Raw genomic sequence first — 22,340 nt, forward strand, 5'->3', positions numbered from 1 at the left:
TTGCACGCCAGAGGTTACTTTAACGTCTGTAGACGTCTCTCCATTGAGAACAACATGCTGTGTTCTGTTTGCTAAAAACTCTTCTATCCAGCCACACAGCTGGTCTGATATTCCGTAGGCTCTTACTTTGTTTATCAGGCGACAGTGCGGAACTGTATCGAAGGCCTTCCGGAAGTCAAGGAAAATGGCATCTACCTGGGAGCCTGTATCTAATATTTTCTGGGTCTCATGAACAAATAAAGCGAGTTGGGTCTCACACGATCGCTGTTTCCGGAATCCATGTTGATTCCTAGAGAATAGACTCTGGGTTTCCAGAAATGACATGATACGCGAGCAAAAAACATGTTCTAAAATTCTACAAGAGATCGATGTCACAGATATAGGCCTATAGTTTTGCGCATCTTCTCGACGAACCTTCTTGAAAACTGTAACTACCAGTGCTCTTTTCCAATCATTTGCAACCTTCCGTTCCTCTATAGACTTGCGGTACACGGCTGTTAGAAGGTGGGAAAGTTCTTTGGCGTACTCTGTGTAGAATCGAATTGGTATCCCGTCAAGTCGCGTGGACTTTCCTCTGTTGAGTGATTTCAGTTGCTTTTCTATTCCTTGGACACTTACTTCGATGTCAGCCATTTTTCGTTCGTGCGAGGATTTAGAGAAGGAACTACAGTGCGGTCTTCTTCTGTGAAACAGCTTTGGAAACAGGTGTTGAGTATTTCAGCTTTACGAGTGTCATCCTCTGTTTCAATGCCATTATAATGCCAGAGTGTCTGGATATACTGTTTCGAGACACTTACTGATTTAACGTAAGACCATAACTTCCTAGGATTTTCTGTCAAGTCCCATAGAGAGGAAGTGTTTCAGTATTCTAAGCCCCCGAAAACTGGGATCGTTGTTGGTACGAGTGCCGTTACTGGTTATTCGGGCTACCCCAACATATATTGCGGGATCCCCCGTTCACCAGCTAGGAGACAACGTTATCACCCCCCACCCCCCCACCCCAAATTGGAATACAGTAAAGTACGAACTTAATATACGTATCACGTTTTAACTAATTGCTTATCGTGCACTATGCCAACATATAAAATAAACAAAATTAGTTTGCGTGACCGAACGTGTCCCAGATTCCCGTCAGGACACTCAGGTGCCCAGTACTCTGAATAAAAATCTAAACCTCTCTCCAGTGTCTCATGCTGTGAGGGCACGCTACACTGTTGGCAGAGTGAGGAGAGAGGGCATATCGCACTTCTGATGGTGATCCATCCGTCGGATGGGAATGTTAAGCCCATATTACAGGGTTTGCCAACAGTATACACGTCTGTAGCAGCAGCCCAAGCGCACCCATTTGACACTGAGGACATGTTTGCGTCGTCCGATTACACAATACACACGGGATGTTCATAACTCGAACGAGAATGTCAGGTTTATGTAAAGTCGTTGTTCACCCATATTAAAAATGCCTGAATGGCAACGTTCCTATTTATAAAGAGAAAGTTGCTCTGTTATGTAGTTATAACGGAAATATGTTATTACTGTGTTTAATTATTGGATCAACTGACCGTTTTACATCATGTCACGTGCTTGCAGGAGCATACTCGTATGTTTATCTAAATTTACGTGTATACATCATTTTGTAGTTATTTTTATAGCTATTGCCCTGACAGTTGCCGTAATTTGCGGGAGGATGGCAGAATGACGACGTTCACGAAAAGCCAGATGTAGTTGGGTTCGATCCTGCCTGGTGAGAAGAGATGGTGGCATGGGCGTATTCTGACCAGCCAGAACATTATGACCACCAGCCTAAACGCAATGCTAGAGAGAGTTGGCAACACACCTACACACACGAGTCACCTAATTCCCGTAAATTCCAGAGTGGCAGGCGAGAAATAGTGACACCACGTTCAATCACACCCCGGATGTGTTTGATCGGGTTCAGATCTAGCGAGTTGGTGGGCCAGTACATCAGTTGGAACTCTCTACTGAGTTCCTGGAACCACTCCATCACATTTCTGGACTTGTGACATGACATGACACATTATCTTGTTGAAAAATCCCTCTGCTGTCGGAAAACATGATCGTCATGAAGGGGTGTATGTGGTCTGCAGCAAGTGTAAGATACTCCTTTCCTGTCATAGTGCCTTGCAAGAGCTGCAATGGACCCATGAATGCCCACGTGAATGTTACCCAGTGCACAATGGAGCCGCTGCCAGCTTGTCTCCATCCCGTTATATAGGTGTCGAGGAGCTGTTCCCCTGGAAGACGACGGATTCGCGCCCTTCCACCAGCATGATGCAACGCTCTGTCACTGCACCAACGTTCAGTGCCGATAGTCACGTCTCCTTTTCAGTGGTAGTTACTAATGTTGTGGTGTTGGCATTGGCACACGAATGGGTCGTCGGCTGCGGACGCCAATCGTTAGGAGTATTCGGTGCACTGTGTGTTCAGACACATTTGTACTCTGCTCAACATTAAAGTCGGATGTTAGTTTCTTTACAGTTCGCCGCCTGTCCTGTTTTACCAGTTTGCCCAGCTAACGGCACCCGACATCTGTAATGGGGGTGGCCACCCAACCCCACGACGTCTGGTCGTGCTTTCGCTTTGGTTTTGTGTTGAAGACATTCACCACAGAAATCCTCGAACGACGGGCAGGTCGTGTAGTTTCCGAATTGCTGGTGCCGAGCCTCCGGGCCATCACAATGTGCCCCCGGTCATACTCAGATAGACCGCGCGCCTTGCTCATTCTACACACGGACAGCCCACTCAGTGATACCACATGTACAGTGAAATGTCTAACTGGCCGTGATTCCTTGCCAGGCGACGCTGCTGTCGCCTGGAAGGATTTGTATTGACAGTGGGTCAGTAGTCATATTGTTCCGCTTGGTCAGTGTATATTGCCTAATGATGAAGGAACTGAAGCTCCAAGGCTCGCAGGAATTTCGGAATTTTGTTGGAATATAAGTGGCTTGTTTGGACAAACTGCTGTCGATGATGCAGAAGGGAATTTTATGAAGTGGTAAACTAATGTTGGAAGCTATTTCACTTAGACGGAAGTAAGAATTAAACCATTTGTTTACACATTTTGTGATCAGATGGCCCCATATCACTGATGAAATACATATCGTGGTATACTGCACGCTGGTTGTTTCCTGGCAAGTAGCAAATCTGTTAAGACTTTGACTTTTAGCCATAGAATATCATACCCCATCATTTCGAAAGTTTTTATGGATTTCTGTAGAAAAGCTGTAAAAGGTTAGTGGACCAATACTTAACACAAAATACACTCCAGGAAATGGAAAAAAGAACACATTGACACCGGTGTGTCAGACCCACCATACTTGCTCCGGACACTGCGAGAGGGCTGTACAAGCAATGATCACACGCACGGCACAGCGGACACACCAGGAACCGCCGTGTTGGCCGTCGAATGGCGCTAGCTGCGCAGCATTTGTGCACCGCCGCCGTCAGTGTCAGACAGTTTGCCGTGGCATACGGAGCTCCATCGCAGTCTTTAACACTGGTAGCATGCCGCGACAGCGTGGACGTGAACCGTATGTGCAGTTGACGGACTTTGAGCGAGGGCGTATAGTGGGCATGCGGGAGGCCGGGTGGACGTACCGCCGAATTGCTCAACACGTGGGGCGTGAGGTCTCCACAGTACATCGATGTTGTCGCCAGTGGTCGGCGGAAGGTGCACGTGCCCGTCGACCTGGGACCGGACCGCAGCGACGCACGGATGTACGCCAAGACCGTATGATCCTACACAGTGCCGTAGGGGACTGCACCGCCACTTCCCAGCAAATTAGGGACACTGTTGCTCCTGGGGTATCGGCGAGGACCATTCGCAACAGTCTCCATGAAGCTGGGCTACGGTCCCGCACACCGTTAGGCCGTCTTCCGCTCACGCTCCAACATCGTGCAGCCCACCTCCAGTGGTGTCGCGACAGGCGTGAATGGAGGGACGAATGGAGACGTGTCGTCTTCAGCGATGAGAGTCGCTTCTGCCTTGGTGCCAATGATGGTCGTATGCGTGTTAGGCGCCGTGCAGGTGAGCGCCACAATCAGGACTGCATACGACCGAGGCACACAGGGCCAACACCCGGCATCATGGTGTGGGGAGCGATGTCCTACACTGGCCGTACACCTCTGGTGATCGTCAAGGGGACACTGAATAGTGCACGGTACATCCAAACCGTCATCGAACCCATCGTTCTACCATTCCTAGACCGGCAAGGGAACTTGCTGTTCCAACAGGACAATGCACGTCCACATGTATCCCGTGCCACCCAACGTGCTCTAGAAGGTGTAAGTCAACTACCCTGGCCAGCAAGATCTCCGGATCTGTCCCCCATTGAGCATGTTTGGGACTGGATGAAGCGTCGTCTCACGCGGTCTGCACGTCCAGCACGAACGCTGGTCCAACTGAGGCGCCAGGTGGAAATGGCATGGCAAGCCGTTCCACAGGACTACATCCAGCATCTCTACGATCGTCTCCATGGGAGAATAGCAGCCTGCATTGCTGCGAAAGGTGGATATACACTGTACTAGTGCCGACATTGTGCATGCTCTGTTGCCTGTGTCTATGTGCCTGTGGTTCTGTCAGTGTGATCATGTGATGTATCTGACCCCAGGAATGTGTCAATAAAGTTTCCCCTTCCTGGGACAGTGAATTCACGGTGTTCTTATTTCAATTTCCAAGAGTGTATATAGACGTATCTCTAAGAAACTTGTTCAATACAGTATTGGTTTGGTGTATGCCACATATGGATTGGAAGAATTTCTATTGTTCAATACAAATATTCACGGCACCTTCCTGGCCCCCTAAAATAAAGCAAAACATGCAGCCACATCAAAGGTGAACTTTCGTTAACTAAGTCGTTATGTATACAACTCTAAAATCACACAAATAAAGTTATATGCATGCAAATTCAGAAATAAACGATTGCTGGCGTACCTTATTATAACACAGGGGTAGACACATTTGGCTGGTCCCGGCGGAGGTTCGAGTCCTCCCTCGGTCATGGGTGTGTATTTGTCCTTAAGATAATTCAGGTTAAGTAGTGTGTAAGTTTACTGATTGATGACCTTAGCAGTTAAGTCCCAATAGTTTTTTTTTTTTTTTTTTTTTTTTTTGTGAGACACGTTTCCTCCACATTCTCCTGGATTAGTACGGTTAAGACTTGGTATGTTCCATTCGATTTCTAGAACACGAAGCAATCATTTCTAAGAATGCTTTCGGACTGAAGCACTTAGAACCGCTCGGTCATAGCGGCCGGCCAATGTGTTCATTGAGAGGTATTACCTTATGTTAAAAGTCGAACGCAACAAGACAAATATTACAGTTAGAAACTGTGTGTATGGCTTCGGGTAGTGTAAGTAAGGGTGCGCTAATTAGCCAGACTATACACTGAGGTGAAATGCCGATGTGCACATACATAGATGGCGGTACATAAGGTATAAAAGGGCTGTGCGTTGGCGGAGTTGTCGTATGTATTTGTTCCATGAAAAAAGATTTTCGACCTAATTATGGCCGCACGTCGTGAATTAAGGGACTTTGAACCCTTAATGGTAGTTGGAGCTAGTCGCAAGGGACGTTACATTTCGGAAATCGTTAGGGAATTGCTGGCCACTGTGGCAGAGCGGTTCTAGGCGCTATAGTCTGGAAGCGCGCTGCTGCTACGGTCGCAGGTTCTAATCCTGTCTCGGGCATGGATGTGTGTGATGTCCTTAGGTTAGTTAGGTTTAAGTAGTTCTAAGTCTAGGGGACTGATGACCTCAGATGTTAACTCCCATAGTGCTCAGAGCCATTTGACCCATTTTGTTAGGAAATTCGATATTCCGAAATGCACAGTGCTGAGAAGATAAAGTCTGAGGCAGTACCTCTCACCACGGACAACGCAGTGGCCAATGGTCTTCACTTAACGACCGAGAGAAGCGGCGTTTGCGTAGAGTTGTAAGTTCTAACAGACAAGCAGCACTCCATGAAATAACCGCAGAATCAATATGGGAGCTACCACGAATGTACTCTGTAGGACAGTGGGGCGAAAAATGGCGTTTAGAAGTCATGGCACCAGACGACGGACGCGAGTACCTATGCTAACAGTACGACATCCCTCGCAGCGTCTCTCCTGGTCTCGTGACCATATCAGTTGGACCCTAGACGTCTGGAAAACTGTGACCTAGTAGTATAAGTCCCGATTTCAGTTGGTAAGAGCTGATGGTAGGGTTCGATTGTGGCGTAGATCCTACATAGCCATGGACTTAAGTGGTCAACAAGGCACTGTGCAAGCTGGTGATAGCTCCATAATTATGTAAACTGTATTTACATGGAACAGACTAGATTTTCTGGTTCATATGAACCCATCATTGGCTGGAAATGGTTGTGTTTGGCTACCTGGAGACAATTTAGAGCCATTCAGGACTTCATGGTCCCAAATAACGATGAAATTTCTATTGGTGACAATGCTCCATGTCACCGGGCCACACTTGTTCGCGATTGGTTTGAAGAGCATTCTGGCCATTTAGAGCGTATTATATGCCAGCTGACATCGCCCGACACGGGTCCCATCATACATCTATGGGACATAATCAAGAGATCAGTTCATGCACAAAAGCCTGCACAGGCAACACTTTTGCAATTATGGACAGGTACGGAGGCAGCATGCTTCAGTATTTCTTCAGGGGATTTCCAACGACATGTTGAGTCTATGTCACATCGAACTGCTGCTCTAAGCCGGACAACAGGACACCCGACACGATATTAGGAGGTATCTCAAGACTTTTGTCACCTCAGTGTATGTTCATCCAATATTTAAGTACGAGAGCACTCAGCGACTCCCACAAACTTTACACACCATTTCAAACCTTTCCTAGCCGAGAGACTCCCCTCCTAACACCATCCCCCACACCCTCCACACCCCGAAACGACAGGAAAAACGTTTATCGCTTATTACATTTTCACTGCAGTAAAACCCCGGCATCAGGCATGACGTTATAATTTTTTCCATCATTACTACTGCTCGTGAATCCTGTGGATGCCTTGGGCAGACGGAGGGAATATTTTGAAGAGTTGCTCAATGTAGGTGAAAATACGATCAGCACTGTTTCAGGTTTCGAGGTAGAATGTGGTAGGAATGATGATGGAAATAGGACCACATTTGAGGAAGTGGAGAAAATGGTCAATAGATTGCAGTGCAATAAAGCAGCTGGGGTGGATGAAATAAAGTCAGAACTCATCAAATACAGTGGAATGGCAGGTCTTAAATGGCTACACAGGATAACTGAAATGGCCTAGGAGTCGGGACAGGTTCCATCAGATTGGACAAAAGCAGTAATCACACCAACCTTTAAACATGGAAAGAGGAAAGAGTGTAACAGTTACAGAGGTATCTCTTTAATCAGCGTTGTCGGTAAAATCTTCTCAGGTATTGTTGAAAGGAAAGTGCGAGTATTAGTTGAGGACCAATTGGATGAAAATCAGTGTGGGTTTAGGCCTCTTAGAGGTTGTCAGGACCAGATCTTAGGCTTACGGCAAATAATGGAGAAGTGTTATGAGTGGAACAGGGAATTGTATCTATGCTTTATAGATATACACTCCTGGAAATGGAAAAAAGAACACATTGACACCGGTGTGTCAGACCCACCATACTTGCTCCGGACACTGCCAGAGGGCTGTACAAGCAATGATCACACGCACGGCACAGCGGACACACCAGGAACCGCCGTGTTGGCCGTCGAATGGCGCTAGCTGCGCAGCATTTGTGCACCGCCGCCGTCAGTGTCAGACAGTTTGCCGTGGCATACGGAGCTCCATCGCAGTCTTTAACACTGGTAGCATGCCGCGACAGCGTGGACGTGAACCGTATGTGCAGTTGACGGACTTTGAGCGAGGGCGTATAGTGGGCATGCGGGAGGCCGGGTGGACATACCGCCGAATTGCTCAACACGTGGGGCGTGAGGTCTCCACAGTACATCGGTGTTGTCGCCAGTGGTCGGCGGAAGGTGCACGTGCCCGTCGACCTGGGACCGGACCGCAGTGACGCACGGATGCACGCCAAGGCCGTAGGATCCTACGCAGTGCCGTAGGGGACCGCACCGCCACTTCCCAGCAAATTAGGGACACTGTTGCTCCTGGGGTATCGGCGAGGACCATTCGCAACCGTCTCCATGAAGCTGGGCTACGGTCCCGCACACCGTTAGGCCGTCTTCCGCTCACGCCCCAACATCGTGCAGCCCGCCTCCAGTGGTGTCGCGACAGGCGTGAATGGAGGGACGAATGGAGACGTGTCGTCTTCAGCGATGAGAGTCGCTTCTGCCTTGGTGCCAATGATGGTCGTATGCGTGTTAGGCGCCGTGCAGGTGAGCGCCACAATCAGGACTGCATACAACCGAGGCACAGAGGGCCAACACCCGGCATCATGGTGTGGGGAACGATCTCCTACACTGGCCGTACACCTCTGGTGATCGTCGAGGGGACACTGAATAGTGCACGGTACATCCAAACCGTCATCGAACCCATCGTTCTACCATTCCTAGACCGGCAAGGGAACTTGCTGTTCCAACAGGACAATGCACGTCCGCATGTATCCCGTGCCACCCAACGTGCTCTAGAAGGTGTAAGTCAACTACCCTGGCCAGCAAGATCTCCGGATCTGTCCCCCATTGAGCATGTTTGGGACTGGATGAAGCGTCGTCTCACGCGGTCTGCACGTCCAGCACGAACGCTGGTCCAACTGAGGCGCCAGGTGGAAATGGCATGGCAAGCCGTTCCACAGGACTACATCCAGCATCTCTACGATCGTCTCCATGGGAGAATAGCAGCCTGCATTGCTGCGAAAGGTGGATATACACTGTACTAGTGCCGACATTGTGCATGCTCTGTTGCCTGTGTCTATGTGCCTGTGGTTCTGTCAGTGTGATCATGTGATGTATCTGACCCCAGGAATGTGTCAATAAAGTTTCCCCTTCCTGGGACAGTGAATTCACGGTGTTCTTATTTCAATTTCCAAGAGTGTATATAGACGTATCTCTAAGAAACTTGTTCAATACAGTATTGGTTTGGTGTATGCCACATATGGATTGGAAGAATTTCTATTGTTCAATACAAATATTCACGGCACCTTCCTGGCCCCCTAAAATAAAGCAAAACATGCAGCCACATCAAAGGTGAACTTTCGTTAACTAAGTCGTTATGTATACAACTCTAAAATCACACAAATAAAGTTATATGCATGCAAATTCAGAAATAAACGATTGCTGGCGTACCTTATTATAACACAGGGGTAGACACATTTGGCTGGTCCCGGCGGAGGTTCGAGTCCTCCCTCGGTCATGGGTGTGTATTTGTCCTTAAGATAATTCAGGTTAAGTAGTGTGTAAGTTTACTGATTGATGACCTTAGCAGTTAAGTCCCAATAGTTTTTTTTTTTTTTTTTTTTTTTTTGTGAGACACGTTTCCTCCACATTCTCCTGGATTAGTACGGTTAAGACTTGGTATGTTCCATTCGATTTCTAGAACACGAAGCAATCATTTCTAAGAATGCTTTCGGACTGAAGCACTTAGAACCGCTCGGTCATAGCGGCCGGCCAATGTGTTCATTGAGAGGTATTACCTTATGTTAAAAGTCGAACGCAACAAGACAAATATTACAGTTAGAAACTGTGTGTATGGCTTCGGGTAGTGTAAGTAAGGGTGCGCTAATTAGCCAGACTATACACTGAGGTGAAATGCCGATGTGCACATACATAGATGGCGGTACATAAGGTATAAAAGGGCTGTGCGTTGGCGGAGTTGTCGTATGTATTTGTTCCATGAAAAAAGATTTTCGACCTAATTATGGCCGCACGTCGTGAATTAAGGGACTTTGAACCCTTAATGGTAGTTGGAGCTAGTCGCAAGGGACGTTACATTTCGGAAATCGTTAGGGAATTGCTGGCCACTGTGGCAGAGCGGTTCTAGGCGCTATAGTCTGGAAGCGCGCTGCTGCTACGGTCGCAGGTTCTAATCCTGTCTCGGGCATGGATGTGTGTGATGTCCTTAGGTTAGTTAGGTTTAAGTAGTTCTAAGTCTAGGGGACTGATGACCTCAGATGTTAACTCCCATAGTGCTCAGAGCCATTTGACCCATTTTGTTAGGAAATTCGATATTCCGAAATGCACAGTGCTGAGAAGATAAAGTCTGAGGCAGTACCTCTCACCACGGACAACGCAGTGGCCAATGGTCTTCACTTAACGACCGAGAGAAGCGGCGTTTGCGTAGAGTTGTAAGTTCTAACAGACAAGCAGCACTCCATGAAATAACCGCAGAATCAATATGGGAGCTACCACGAATGTACTCTGTAGGACAGTGGGGCGAAAAATGGCGTTTAGAAGTCATGGCACCAGACGACGGACGCGAGTACCTATGCTAACAGTACGACATCCCTCGCAGCGTCTCTCCTGGTCTCGTGACCATATCAGTTGGACCCTAGACGTCTGGAAAACTGTGACCTAGTAGTATAAGTCCCGATTTCAGTTGGTAAGAGCTGATGGTAGGGTTCGATTGTGGCGTAGATCCTACATAGCCATGGACTTAAGTGGTCAACAAGGCACTGTGCAAGCTGGTGATAGCTCCATAATTATGTAAACTGTATTTACATGGAACAGACTAGATTTTCTGGTTCATATGAACCCATCATTGGCTGGAAATGGTTGTGTTTGGCTACCTGGAGACAATTTAGAGCCATTCAGGACTTCATGGTCCCAAATAACGATGAAATTTCTATTGGTGACAATGCTCCATGTCACCGGGCCACACTTGTTCGCGATTGGTTTGAAGAGCATTCTGGCCATTTAGAGCGTATTATATGCCAGCTGACATCGCCCGACACGGGTCCCATCATACATCTATGGGACATAATCAAGAGATCAGTTCATGCACAAAAGCCTGCACAGGCAACACTTTTGCAATTATGGACAGGTACGGAGGCAGCATGCTTCAGTATTTCTTCAGGGGATTTCCAACGACATGTTGAGTCTATGTCACATCGAACTGCTGCTCTAAGCCGGACAACAGGACACCCGACACGATATTAGGAGGTATCTCAAGACTTTTGTCACCTCAGTGTATGTTCATCCAATATTTAAGTACGAGAGCACTCAGCGACTCCCACAAACTTTACACACCATTTCAAACCTTTCCTAGCCGAGAGACTCCCCTCCTAACACCATCCCCCACACCCTCCACACCCCGAAACGACAGGAAAAACGTTTATCGCTTATTACATTTTCACTGCAGTAAAACCCCGGCATCAGGCATGACGTTATAATTTTTTCCATCATTACTACTGCTCGTGAATCCTGTGGATGCCTTGGGCAGACGGAGGGAATATTTTGAAGAGTTGCTCAATGTAGGTGAAAATACGATCAGCACTGTTTCAGGTTTCGAGGTAGAATGTGGTAGGAATGATGATGGAAATAGGACCACATTTGAGGAAGTGGAGAAAATGGTCAATAGATTGCAGTGCAATAAAGCAGCTGGGGTGGATGAAATAAAGTCAGAACTCATCAAATACAGTGGAATGGCAGGTCTTAAATGGCTACACAGGATAACTGAAATGGCCTAGGAGTCGGGACAGGTTCCATCAGATTGGACAAAAGCAGTAATCACACCAACCTTTAAACATGGAAAGAGGAAAGAGTGTAACAGTTACAGAGGTATCTCTTTAATCAGCGTTGTCGGTAAAATCTTCTCAGGTATTGTTGAAAGGAAAGTGCGAGTATTAGTTGAGGACCAATTGGATGAAAATCAGTGTGGGTTTAGGCCTCTTAGAGGTTGTCAGGACCAGATCTTAGGCTTACGGCAAATAATGGAGAAGTGTTATGAGTGGAACAGGGAATTGTATCTATGCTTTATAGATATACACTCCTGGAAATGGAAAAAAGAACACATTGACACCGGTGTGTCAGACCCACCATACTTGCTCCGGACACTGCCAGAGGGCTGTACAAGCAATGATCACACGCACGGCACAGCGGACACACCAGGAACCGCCGTGTTGGCCGTCGAATGGCGCTAGCTGCGCAGCATTTGTGCACCGCCGCCGTCAGTGTCAGACAGTTTGCCGTGGCATACGGAGCTCCATCGCAGTCTTTAACACTGGTAGCATGCCGCGACAGCGTGGACGTGAACCGTATGTGCAGTTGACGGACTTTGAGCGAGGGCGTATAGTGGGCATGCGGGAGGCCGGGTGGACATACCGCCGAATTGCTCAACACGTGGGGCGTGAGGTCTCCACAGTACATCGGTGTTGTCGCCAGTGGTCGGCGGAAGGTGCACGTGCCCGTCGACCTGGGACCGGACCGCAGTGACGCACGGATGCACGCCAAGGCCGTAGGATCCTACGCAGTGCCGTAGGGGACCGCACCGCCACTTCCCAGCAAATTAGGGACACTGTTGCTCCTGGGGTATCGGCGAGGACCATTCGCAACCGTCTCCATGAAGCTGGGCTACGGTCCCGCACACCGTTAGGCCGTCTTCCGCTCACGCCCCAACATCGTGCAGCCCGCCTCCAGTGGTGTCGCGACAGGCGTGAATGGAGGGACGAATGGAGACGTGTCGTCTTCAGCGATGAGAGTCGCTTCTGCCTTGGTGCCAATGATGGTCGTATGCGTGTTAGGCGCCGTGCAGGTGAGCGCCACAATCAGGACTGCATACAACCGAGGCACAGAGGGCCAACACCCGGCATCATGGTGTGGGGAACGATCTCCTACACTGGCCGTACACCTCTGGTGATCGTCGAGGGGACACTGAATAGTGCACGGTACATCCAAACCGTCATCGAACCCATCGTTCTACCATTCCTAGACCGGCAAGGGAACTTGCTGTTCCAACAGGACAATGCACGTCCGCATGTATCCCGTGCCACCCAACGTGCTCTAGAAGGTGTAAGTCAACTACCCTGGCCAGCAAGATCTCCGGATCTGTCCCCCATTGAGCATGTTTGGGACTGGATGAAGCGTCGTCTCACGCGGTCTGCACGTCCAGCACGAACGCTGGTCCAACTGAGGCGCCAGGTGGAAATGGCATGGCAAGCCGTTCCACAGGACTACATCCAGCATCTCTACGATCGTCTCCATGGGAGAATAGCAGCCTGCATTGCTGCGAAAGGTGGATATACACTGTACTAGTGCCGACATTGTGCATGCTCTGTTGCCTGTGTCTATGTGCCTGTGGTTCTGTCAGTGTGATCATGTGATGTATCTGACCCCAGGAATGTTCAATAAAGTTTCCCCTTCCTGGGACAATGAATTCACGGCGTTCTTATTTCAATTTCCACGCATATGACCGGGTTCCTAGGAGGAAGTTATTGTCTGCTCTATGAGATTATGAAATAGGAGGCAAACTTTTGCAAGCAATTAAAGGTCTTTACATGTCAGGCAGCAGTTAGAGTTGACGGTAAATTGAGTTCATGGTTCAGAGTAGTTTCAGGGGTAAGACAAGGCTGCAACCTGTCTCCACTATTGTTCATATTATTTATGGACCATATGTTGAAAACAATAGACTGTCTGGGTGAGATTAAGATATGTGAACACAAAATAAGCACTCTTGCATATGCGGATGACGTAGTTGTGATGGCATATTCGATTGCAAGTTTGCAAAGTAATATTTCAGAGCTAGATCAGAAATGTAAGGACTATGGTATGAAGATTAGCATCTCCAAAACGAAAGTAATGTCAGTGGGTAAGAAATATAAACGGATTGAGTGCCAAATAGGAGGAACAAAGTTAGAACAGGTGGACGGTTTCAAGTACTTAGGATGCATATTCTCACAAGATGGCAACATAGTGAAAGAACTGGAAGCAAGGTGTAGCAAAGCCAATGCAGTGAGCGCTCAGCTACGATCTACTCTCTTCTGCAAGAAGGAAGTCAGTACCAAGACTAAGTTATCTGTGCACCGTTCAATCTTTCGACAAACTTTGTTGTGTGGGAGCGAAAGCTGGGTGGATTCAGGTTACCTTATCAACAAGGTTGAGGTTACGGATATGAAAGTAGCTAGGATGATTGCAGGTACTAGTAGATGGTAACAATGGCAGGAGGGTGTCCACAATGAGGAAATCAAAGAAAAACTGGGAATGAACTCTATAGATGTAGCAGTCAGGGCGAACAGGCTTAGATGGTGGGGTCATGTTACACGCATGGGAGAAGCAAGGTTACCCAAGAGACTCATGGGTTCAGCAGTAGAGGGTAGGAGGAGAATGATTTTGCAGTAATAGGTTTAATATCAGAAGAGGCACCAATGTTAGCACTGAATAGGGGAACATGGAGGAATTTTATAAGGGGGCTATGCTCCAGACTGAACGCTGAAAGGCATAATCAGTCTTAAATGACGATGATGATGATGATGATGACTACTAACATTACAGAACGTATTCACATGTACACTGAAGCTCCAAAGAAACTGGTATAGGAATGCGTAAACAAATACAGGGATATGTACACAGGCAGAACACGGCACTGCGTTCGGCAACGCCTATATAAGACAACAAGTGTTTTGTACCATGTTAGATCGGTTACTCCTGTTACAATGGCACGTCATCAAGATTTAAGTGAGATTGTACGTGGTGTTATAGTCGGCTCGCGAGCGATGAGGCACAGCATCTCCGAGGCAGCGATGATGTGGGGACTTTCCCGTACAACCATTTCACTAGTGTACCGTTAATATCAGGAATCTGCTAAAACATCACATATCCGTCATCGTTGCGGCCGGTAACATATCCTACAAGAACGGGACCAATGATGACTGAAGAGAATCGTTCAACGTGACAGAAGTGCAACTCTTCCGCAAAATGCTGCAGATTTCAATGCTGGGCCATCAATAAGTGTCATCGTGCTAACCATATTACAAAACATCATCGATATGGGCTTTCATAGCCGAAGTCCCACTAGCATACCCTTGATGACTACACAACATGAAGCTTTACGCCTCACTCGAGCTCCTCAATACCGACACTGGACTGTTGATGACTCGAAACATGTTGCCTGGTCGGACAGGTCTCGTTTCAAATTGTGTCGGGTGGATGGTCTTGTACGGGTATGGAGACAACCTCATGAATCCATGGACCCTGCACGTCAACAGGTGACTGTTGAAGCTGGTGGAGACTGTTATGGCGTGGGGCGCGTGCAGTAATTGTGATACGGAACCCCTGATACGTCTAGACACGACTCTGACAGCTGACAAGTATGTAAGCATCCTGTCTGATCACCTGTATCCATTAACATCCATTGTGTATACCGACGGACTTGGGCAATTCCAGCAGGACATTGCGACACCCCACAAGTCCAGAATTGCTACAGAGTGGCTCCAGGAACACTCTTCTGAGTATAAACACTTCCGCTGGCCACCAAACTCTCCAGACATGAACATTATTGAGCGTATCTGGGATGCCTTGCAACGTGCTTTTCAGGAGAGATCTCCACCCCCTCGTTCTCTTACGGATAGCCCTCAAGGTGTCAGTTCCCTCCAGCACTACTTCAGACATTACTCAAGTCCATGCCACGTCATGTTGTGGCACTTCTGCGTGCTCGCGGAGGCCCTACACGATATTAGGCAGGTGTACTAGTTTCTGTGGCTCTTCAGTGTAACACTGATGCAAAATTAAATCACTGTAAGGCACGTAACTCTGGAGGTATGACTTTTTATACGTAGGAATTGGATTATTTTAAGAATCTGGAGGGGGGTTCACCGGAAAGTCCGTTAATTTGCTTAGCCCAGATTGCAGTCGCCTATACTTGCTTAGTTCTGGATGGATCGAGGTGTGATACCCGCTTTAAACTCGGCGATCCCCTTGGTGGCGTTCGACACGAGTAGGCTATGCGCAGTCGCTATGTGCATGCACCATGTTTCATCCTCTCCTCTCTCTGGTCTCTCTAACACGAACATGTCACTATACTATACACTCGCCCATTACAGTGTCCTGCAGTCAACAGACAAACTTAAGACACAACTCCCACACACCATGAAGAATGAGTCTGAATCCAACCACCATTTCCATACGACCATTCCTTTTGTATTGAGTGAAATAGAAGTCCAGCGCTGAAATTAGCGATGGTTTAACGTGGGACGGAATAACGTATGTCCTCGTGTGTTTTGTAGCTGACAGTCAGGGTCATGGACAAGCCGGAGCTGTACAGCCGCTGCGCCGCCCCCACATTCGCGGCCGTCACCATACGCCAGCTGGAGGAACTGTGGCCCACGCTGACGTGGCCAGACCAGCCTCTGCCCGTGCTGGACGTGGGCTGCGGGCCTGGAGACATCACAGCCAAGGTACGTCCTGGGACAGGGCGCAGGCAGAGGTGACAACATTTTATGAAGCATCGATACATCCATCGACATATCGAAATATTAACGCGTCGATTAAAACGCTTACGTTTGCAGCTTGAGGAGCTTACTATTTAAGTTTGTTTAGGTGAGTAATATTAATTATACATTTGTCCATTTTTGTAAGAGACGTTTTAAAGTTTTGTTTACTTATAAATCAAAGAAAAATTGTAGATATAAACAAGACAAATAAATTCGCTGAATAAGTTTGTGATTATCACGAAATTTTACGAATAAATCAGTCTAAATCGCTTAATGTATCACTTCTTTTAAGATCTTTTGGCTGCGGACAGCATTAGATCATAAATTGGGATTCGTAAAATAAAGTTCAGTCTTCGTTGCATTGAAGGACAGGTTTTGTTACAACTGACATTGAACTTCGCTCTGCGAGAGGTAAATTTCTATATGATGATGAATGTAGCCGAAACGTCGTAATAAATGAAAATGTATCTAGTACTTCAGACGGTTTTTGTCGCACAATTTATAGATACTAATGACGCTAAGGGTACATTAATGCAGTTTTTCTAAATTGAAAATATTGTTTGGAAATCACCAACAACAATATTACTTTTAAGCTTTATTTAGTATCGTAGATCAATGTTGGCTCAAGAGGATGTTGACAATTTAAATATTAAAAAACTGTTAAGTACAATTCCTCTTTAAAAAGCTTGAATATGTATCAAAAATCGTGCAACACTCGCTTTTAAAACTAACAAAAGCCTTCTATTTTTTGCTGTAAAACATCTATTCTTCTCTGTTATCAGAATTACACCATCTTTTGCATAATATCATTATTTGCACTAACGAGTGTAACAGGCTTACTTATTTTTTTGAGGAACTCCTATAAAAGGAACTGCTTTGACAAGTGATTGATATACATTCCATTTATTGTGTTGGTTTTCCCATATATGTGGTTGCTGCTAAAAGTGTCGACAACTAGAGATGTATTACTGCTGAGTCAAGGTTTACAGCACAATAAATTTACTTGATTCTGTTCCGAGAGAGCGATGTATGATGTGATCATATATTTGAAGAACCTGTCTCCTTTTTTGTTTAAAAATAAAGTGTCTTCTCATATCGCTCCAGCGGCCAGTAATTTACCCTCAGTGAATACTCAACGAAGATGCAGTACTTTACTTTATGAACTGACAGACGACAATTCTGGTGTACCACGCCACAGCCGAACTGAACAGCTGACGACACATTATGGGCTCCAGATATACACTTAAGAGCCCAAGAAACTGGTACACCTGCCTATTTTCGTGTAGGGCCCGCGCCAGCACGCACAAGTGCCGCAACACAACATGGCATGGACTCGACTGATGCCTGACGTAGTGCTGGAGGGAACTGACACCATTAATCCTGCAGGGCTGCCCATAACTCCGTAAGAGTACGAGGGGTTGGAGATCTCATCTGAACAGCACGTTGCAAGGCTTTCCAGATATGCTGAATAACCGTCATGTCAGGGAAGCTTGGTGGCCAGCGGAAGTGTTTAAAACTCAGAACAGTGTTCCTGGAGCCACTCTGTAGCAATTCTGGATGTGTGGGGTGTCGCATTGTCCTGCTGGAATTGTCCAAGTCCGTCAGAACGCACAATGGACATGAATGGGTGCAAGTGATCAGACAGGATGCTTACGTACGTGTCACCTGTCAGAGTCGTATCTACACGTATCAGGGTTCCCATATCAATCCAACTGCACACTCCACACACCATTACAGAGCCACCACCAGCTTGAACAGTCCCCGTCCCCTGCTAGCATGCAGGGTCCACACGTCCATCCGCTCGATACGAGATTCGTCCGACCAGGGAACATGTTTCCAGTCAGTAATAGTCCAATTTCGGTGTTGACGGGCCCAGGGGAGGCAAAAAGCTTTGTGGCGTGCAGTCATCAAGGCTACATGAGTGGGCCTACGGCTCCGAAAGACCATATCGATGATGTTTCGTTGAATGGTTCACACGCTGACACTTGTTGATTGGCCAGCATTGAAGTCTGCAGCAATTTGTGGAAGAGTTCTCCTCAATCATTGTTGGTCTCGTTCTTGCAGTATCTTTTTCCGGCCGCAGCGATGTCGAGATTCGATATGTTACCGGATTCCTGATATTGACGGTACACTCGTGAAATGGTCGTATGGGAAAATTCCCGCTTCATCGCTACCTCTGAAATGCTGTGTCTCATCGCTCGTGGGCCGACTTTGACACCACGTTCAGACTCACTTAAATCTTGTTAACCTGCCATTGTAGCAACTGCACCAGACACTTGTCTTATATAGGAGTTGCCGATCGCAGCGCCGTATTCTGCCTGTTCACATATCTCTGCACCGGTTTCTTTGGCGATTAAGTGTATATCGGGATTCAGCTGTGTTTTTCAACGCTTCTGTTGCGTGTGAGAGACAAATAAATGTAACGTGCGTGAAATTCATAGTCCTCTAATAAACCCAGATGTATTAATTTAAAAACATTATTTTGAACTGAGGTATCATGTGACAGGTAATGTGACTTCAAAAAGGAGGTTACGAATGTTTTCTCACGGCTAAGACCAGAGCGCAACGTGAGTGGCGCGACGTCAGAAGTGAGTATATATACGTGTTGTGGGTCTCCTTCAGAGACAGTTTTGCTGGTGTACGGATAGCAGGAGCGTCACAGTGTGGGAGTGAATAGCGCGCCAACTGGAAACGTAGTTCAAAGTTTAAGTACGCAGAACAGTACGATACTTCTGGACAAACCGTCTAAATTGCAAGCAGGTTCATCGTGGAAATTCCGGATGCGTGTGGATCAAATGCAGTGTTGCATCCAGCCGTGTTGAAGTGGTCCATCGATTTGACTGAGGCACTGGAGACGTGGGTGATGCTGATCGCAAAAGAAGTCAATCGACCACATATGACAATCCTGGAAAGCGAGAAACTGATTCGCAGCAGACGCAGATTTTTCGACGATGAGGACGTTGATACAGCGGTACTCGAATGGCTCCGTGACAAAGGAGCGGATTTATATTGTCGAAAAAATGTACGATCGGGAGAACTTTGCGACCGTTATGTGCAGAGACTTGGTGACTATATAAAAAAAAAGTGCCATATATCAGTGTCGCTTCAAATTTTAGTGCCGCATTCAGTCAAAGTTACTTGGCCTGCAATGATAATGCGTAGATTACTTTTTGATGTCCTATCGTAATATTTTTGTTTTGTGAAGTTAATTTTTGGGATCTGTAGACAACCGATTACTTACATTTAATATGTAGACTAATATATATTGAATACAATCATTAAAGCCCGATATCTCGTCAATAAGCGCCTTTATTGTCGATATTCATCGATGTAATTTCGACGTATGTAAATTAATGTCATTAACAAATACATCGATATTTTCGAAATATAGATGTGTCTTTGCCTATACTAGTAATAAGCATTTTGAAACTTCCTGGCAGATTAAAACTTTGTGCCGGACCTCATCTCGATTTCGGGACATTCGTCTTTCGCGGGCAAGTGGTCTACCGACATTTTTTCTTTTGGTTGCTTTTTTATCTTCTTTTTATGTTTTTTTAATATACGCATTAACTTTATTTTAATACCTCAACATTCCTCGAATTCAACCTGAAACTTTACTTATTATTATATTGAACGATCGCTGTGGGTTTAGTGGGATGGAATGGGAGCAGAGTGGGTAGATGTCGGACCCCGAATACTGGCCACGGTGTACCCTGGACCCCTAACTGTCTAGGCTGACTTGGAGAACGAAGGTAGGGAGTAGTGTATTGAAAATAACGAAAAATCTGATCTTTATCAGTATTATTATTGACGGCGAATATCTAAGTATCTATTGCCGGCCAGAGTGGCCGTGCGCTTCTAGGCAGTACAGTCCGGAGCCGAGCGACCGCTACGGTCGCAGGGTCGAATCCTGCCTCGGGCATGGATGTGTGTGATGTCCTTAGGTTAGTTAGGTTTAAGTAGTTCTAAGTCTAGGGGAGTGATCACCTCAGAAGTTAAGTCGCATAATGCTCAGAGCCATTTGAACCAGCCAATCTAAATTAGTCGAAAATGAGAAGGAGGGTGATAAAGGCTTCGGCGCTTGGCAATCTCTGCCATGTCCTGCATCCGAGGCTGCATCTGTCAGGCACGTCTTCAAGGAAAGATGTGTTGGTTCCCCAAAGTGTGGTTGTGCATGGTAGGTAACTCTGGTTCGCGGACGGGTGCAGCCTCCTACGCGAAAGATTCCAGCTACATGGAGTCTCACAGAAAACACTGTCTGAGTGATTCGAGAAGAACTGCTGATACTTCGGGTTACGAAAAATTCTTGTAAGTAATTCCAGAAGTAATGTCCTTTGATCCACATGACAGCTCTGGCTTTCGTACGAGGGTACTTAGTATTGTCCGGGAAAGAAAGGCATGTGGATCACTATGTGTCGGCTTCACTAGGAGAAAGTGAGTCAGGATTTTTCGAAACAGTCACAGATACCGCGTTGGTCGAGATCCAATGACTGTTAGCAGTATATGGAATCGGTGGGTTCAAGATGGCAAAACGGAACGCCGTGCTGGATCCCAACGGCCTCGTATCACTAGCAGTCGAGATGACAGACATCTTATCCTCATGGCTGTAACGGATCGTGCAGCCACGTCTCGATCCCTGAGTCAACAGATGTGGACGTCTGCCAGTCAACAACCATCTGCACGAACAGTTCGACGACATTTGCAGCAGCATGGACTATCAGCTCGGAGACCGTGGCTGCGGTTACCCTTGACGCTGCATCACAGACAGGAGCGCCTGCGATGGTGTACTCCACGACGAACCTAGGTGCACGAATGGCCAAACGTCATTTTTTAGGATGAATCCAGGTTTTGTTTACAGCATCATGATGGTCGCATACTTTTTTGGTGACATCGCGGTGAACGCACATTGGAAGCGTGTATTCGTCATCGCCATACCGGCGTATCACCCAGCGTGATGGTATGGGGTGCCATTGGTTACACGTCTCTGTCACCTCTTGTTCGCCTTAACGGCACTTTGAACAGTGGACGTTACATTTCATTTCAGATGTGTTACGACCCATGGCTCTACCCTGTATTCGATCCATGCGAAACCCTGCATTTCAGCAGGGTAATGCATGACCGCATGTTGCAGGTCCTGTACGGGCCCGTCTCGATACAGAAAATGTTCGACTGCTGACGTGGCCAGCACATTCTCCAGATCTCTCACCAACTGAAAACGTCTGGTCAATGGTGGCCGAGCAACTGGCTCGGTACAATACGCCAGTCACTACTCTTGTGGTATCGTATTGAAGCTGCATGCGCAGCTGTACCTGTACATGCCCTTCAAGCTCTGTTTGACTCAATGGCCAGGCGTATCAAGACCGTTATTACGGCCAGAGATGGTTGTTCTGAGTACTAATTTCTCAATATCTGTGCACCCAAATGGCGTGAAAATGTAATCACATCTCAGTTCCAGTATAATATATTTGTCCAATGAATACCCGTTTATGATCTGCATTTCTTCTTGTTGTAGCAATTTTAATAGCCAGTAGAGTAATTGATGATGGGAACACGTAGAGGCTTACTGCTCCGAACACATAGAGGCTTATTGGTGCCGAATCTCCGATGTGCACTGTACAGTGTACTGCGAAACACTTGAGGTTGCACCACCATTAAGACAGTTTGCTGCATGATTTGGAAATGTGTGGTAAGTTCCTATGGGACCAAACTGCTGAGGTCATCGTCCCTAGGTTTATACACTACTGCATCTAATTTAAACTAACTTAGGCTAAGGAGAACACACACGCCCATGCCCGATGAAGGATTCGAACCTCCGACGGGGGAACCCTGCGAGGGCAAGGCGCCTTAAACCGCGCTGCTACACCGCGCGGCGCAGATTGCTGAGTATCATACATTATAACGCTCACGTAAGAGTGCTCGTTCTACGACGAAGTGCGGACGCGAAACACCTTGTCGCCCACTCTTAATTTCACCGCTGAATACTTTCTACGGGATGCTCACGAC

The 22,340-nt window shown here is 47.0% G+C and overlaps 1 protein-coding gene across 1 annotated transcript in view; it reads left to right on the forward strand.

The window, feature by feature from the left end:
• Window positions 1–22,340, forward strand: part of LOC126336606 (juvenile hormone acid O-methyltransferase-like) — a 201,629-nt gene that overhangs the window by 90,014 nt on the left and 89,275 nt on the right. The window contains exon 2 of the mRNA XM_050000472.1: window positions 16,131–16,301. Coding sequence (XP_049856429.1) covers window positions 16,146–16,301 — 156 coding nt within the window. The 5' untranslated portion in view covers window positions 16,131–16,145. The remainder of the gene's footprint in view (window positions 1–16,130; window positions 16,302–22,340) is intronic.

Source organism: Schistocerca gregaria, chromosome 2, assembly GCF_023897955.1.
Source record: "Schistocerca gregaria isolate iqSchGreg1 chromosome 2, iqSchGreg1.2, whole genome shotgun sequence".
NCBI classification, from domain to species: Eukaryota; Metazoa; Arthropoda; class Insecta; order Orthoptera; family Acrididae; genus Schistocerca; species Schistocerca gregaria.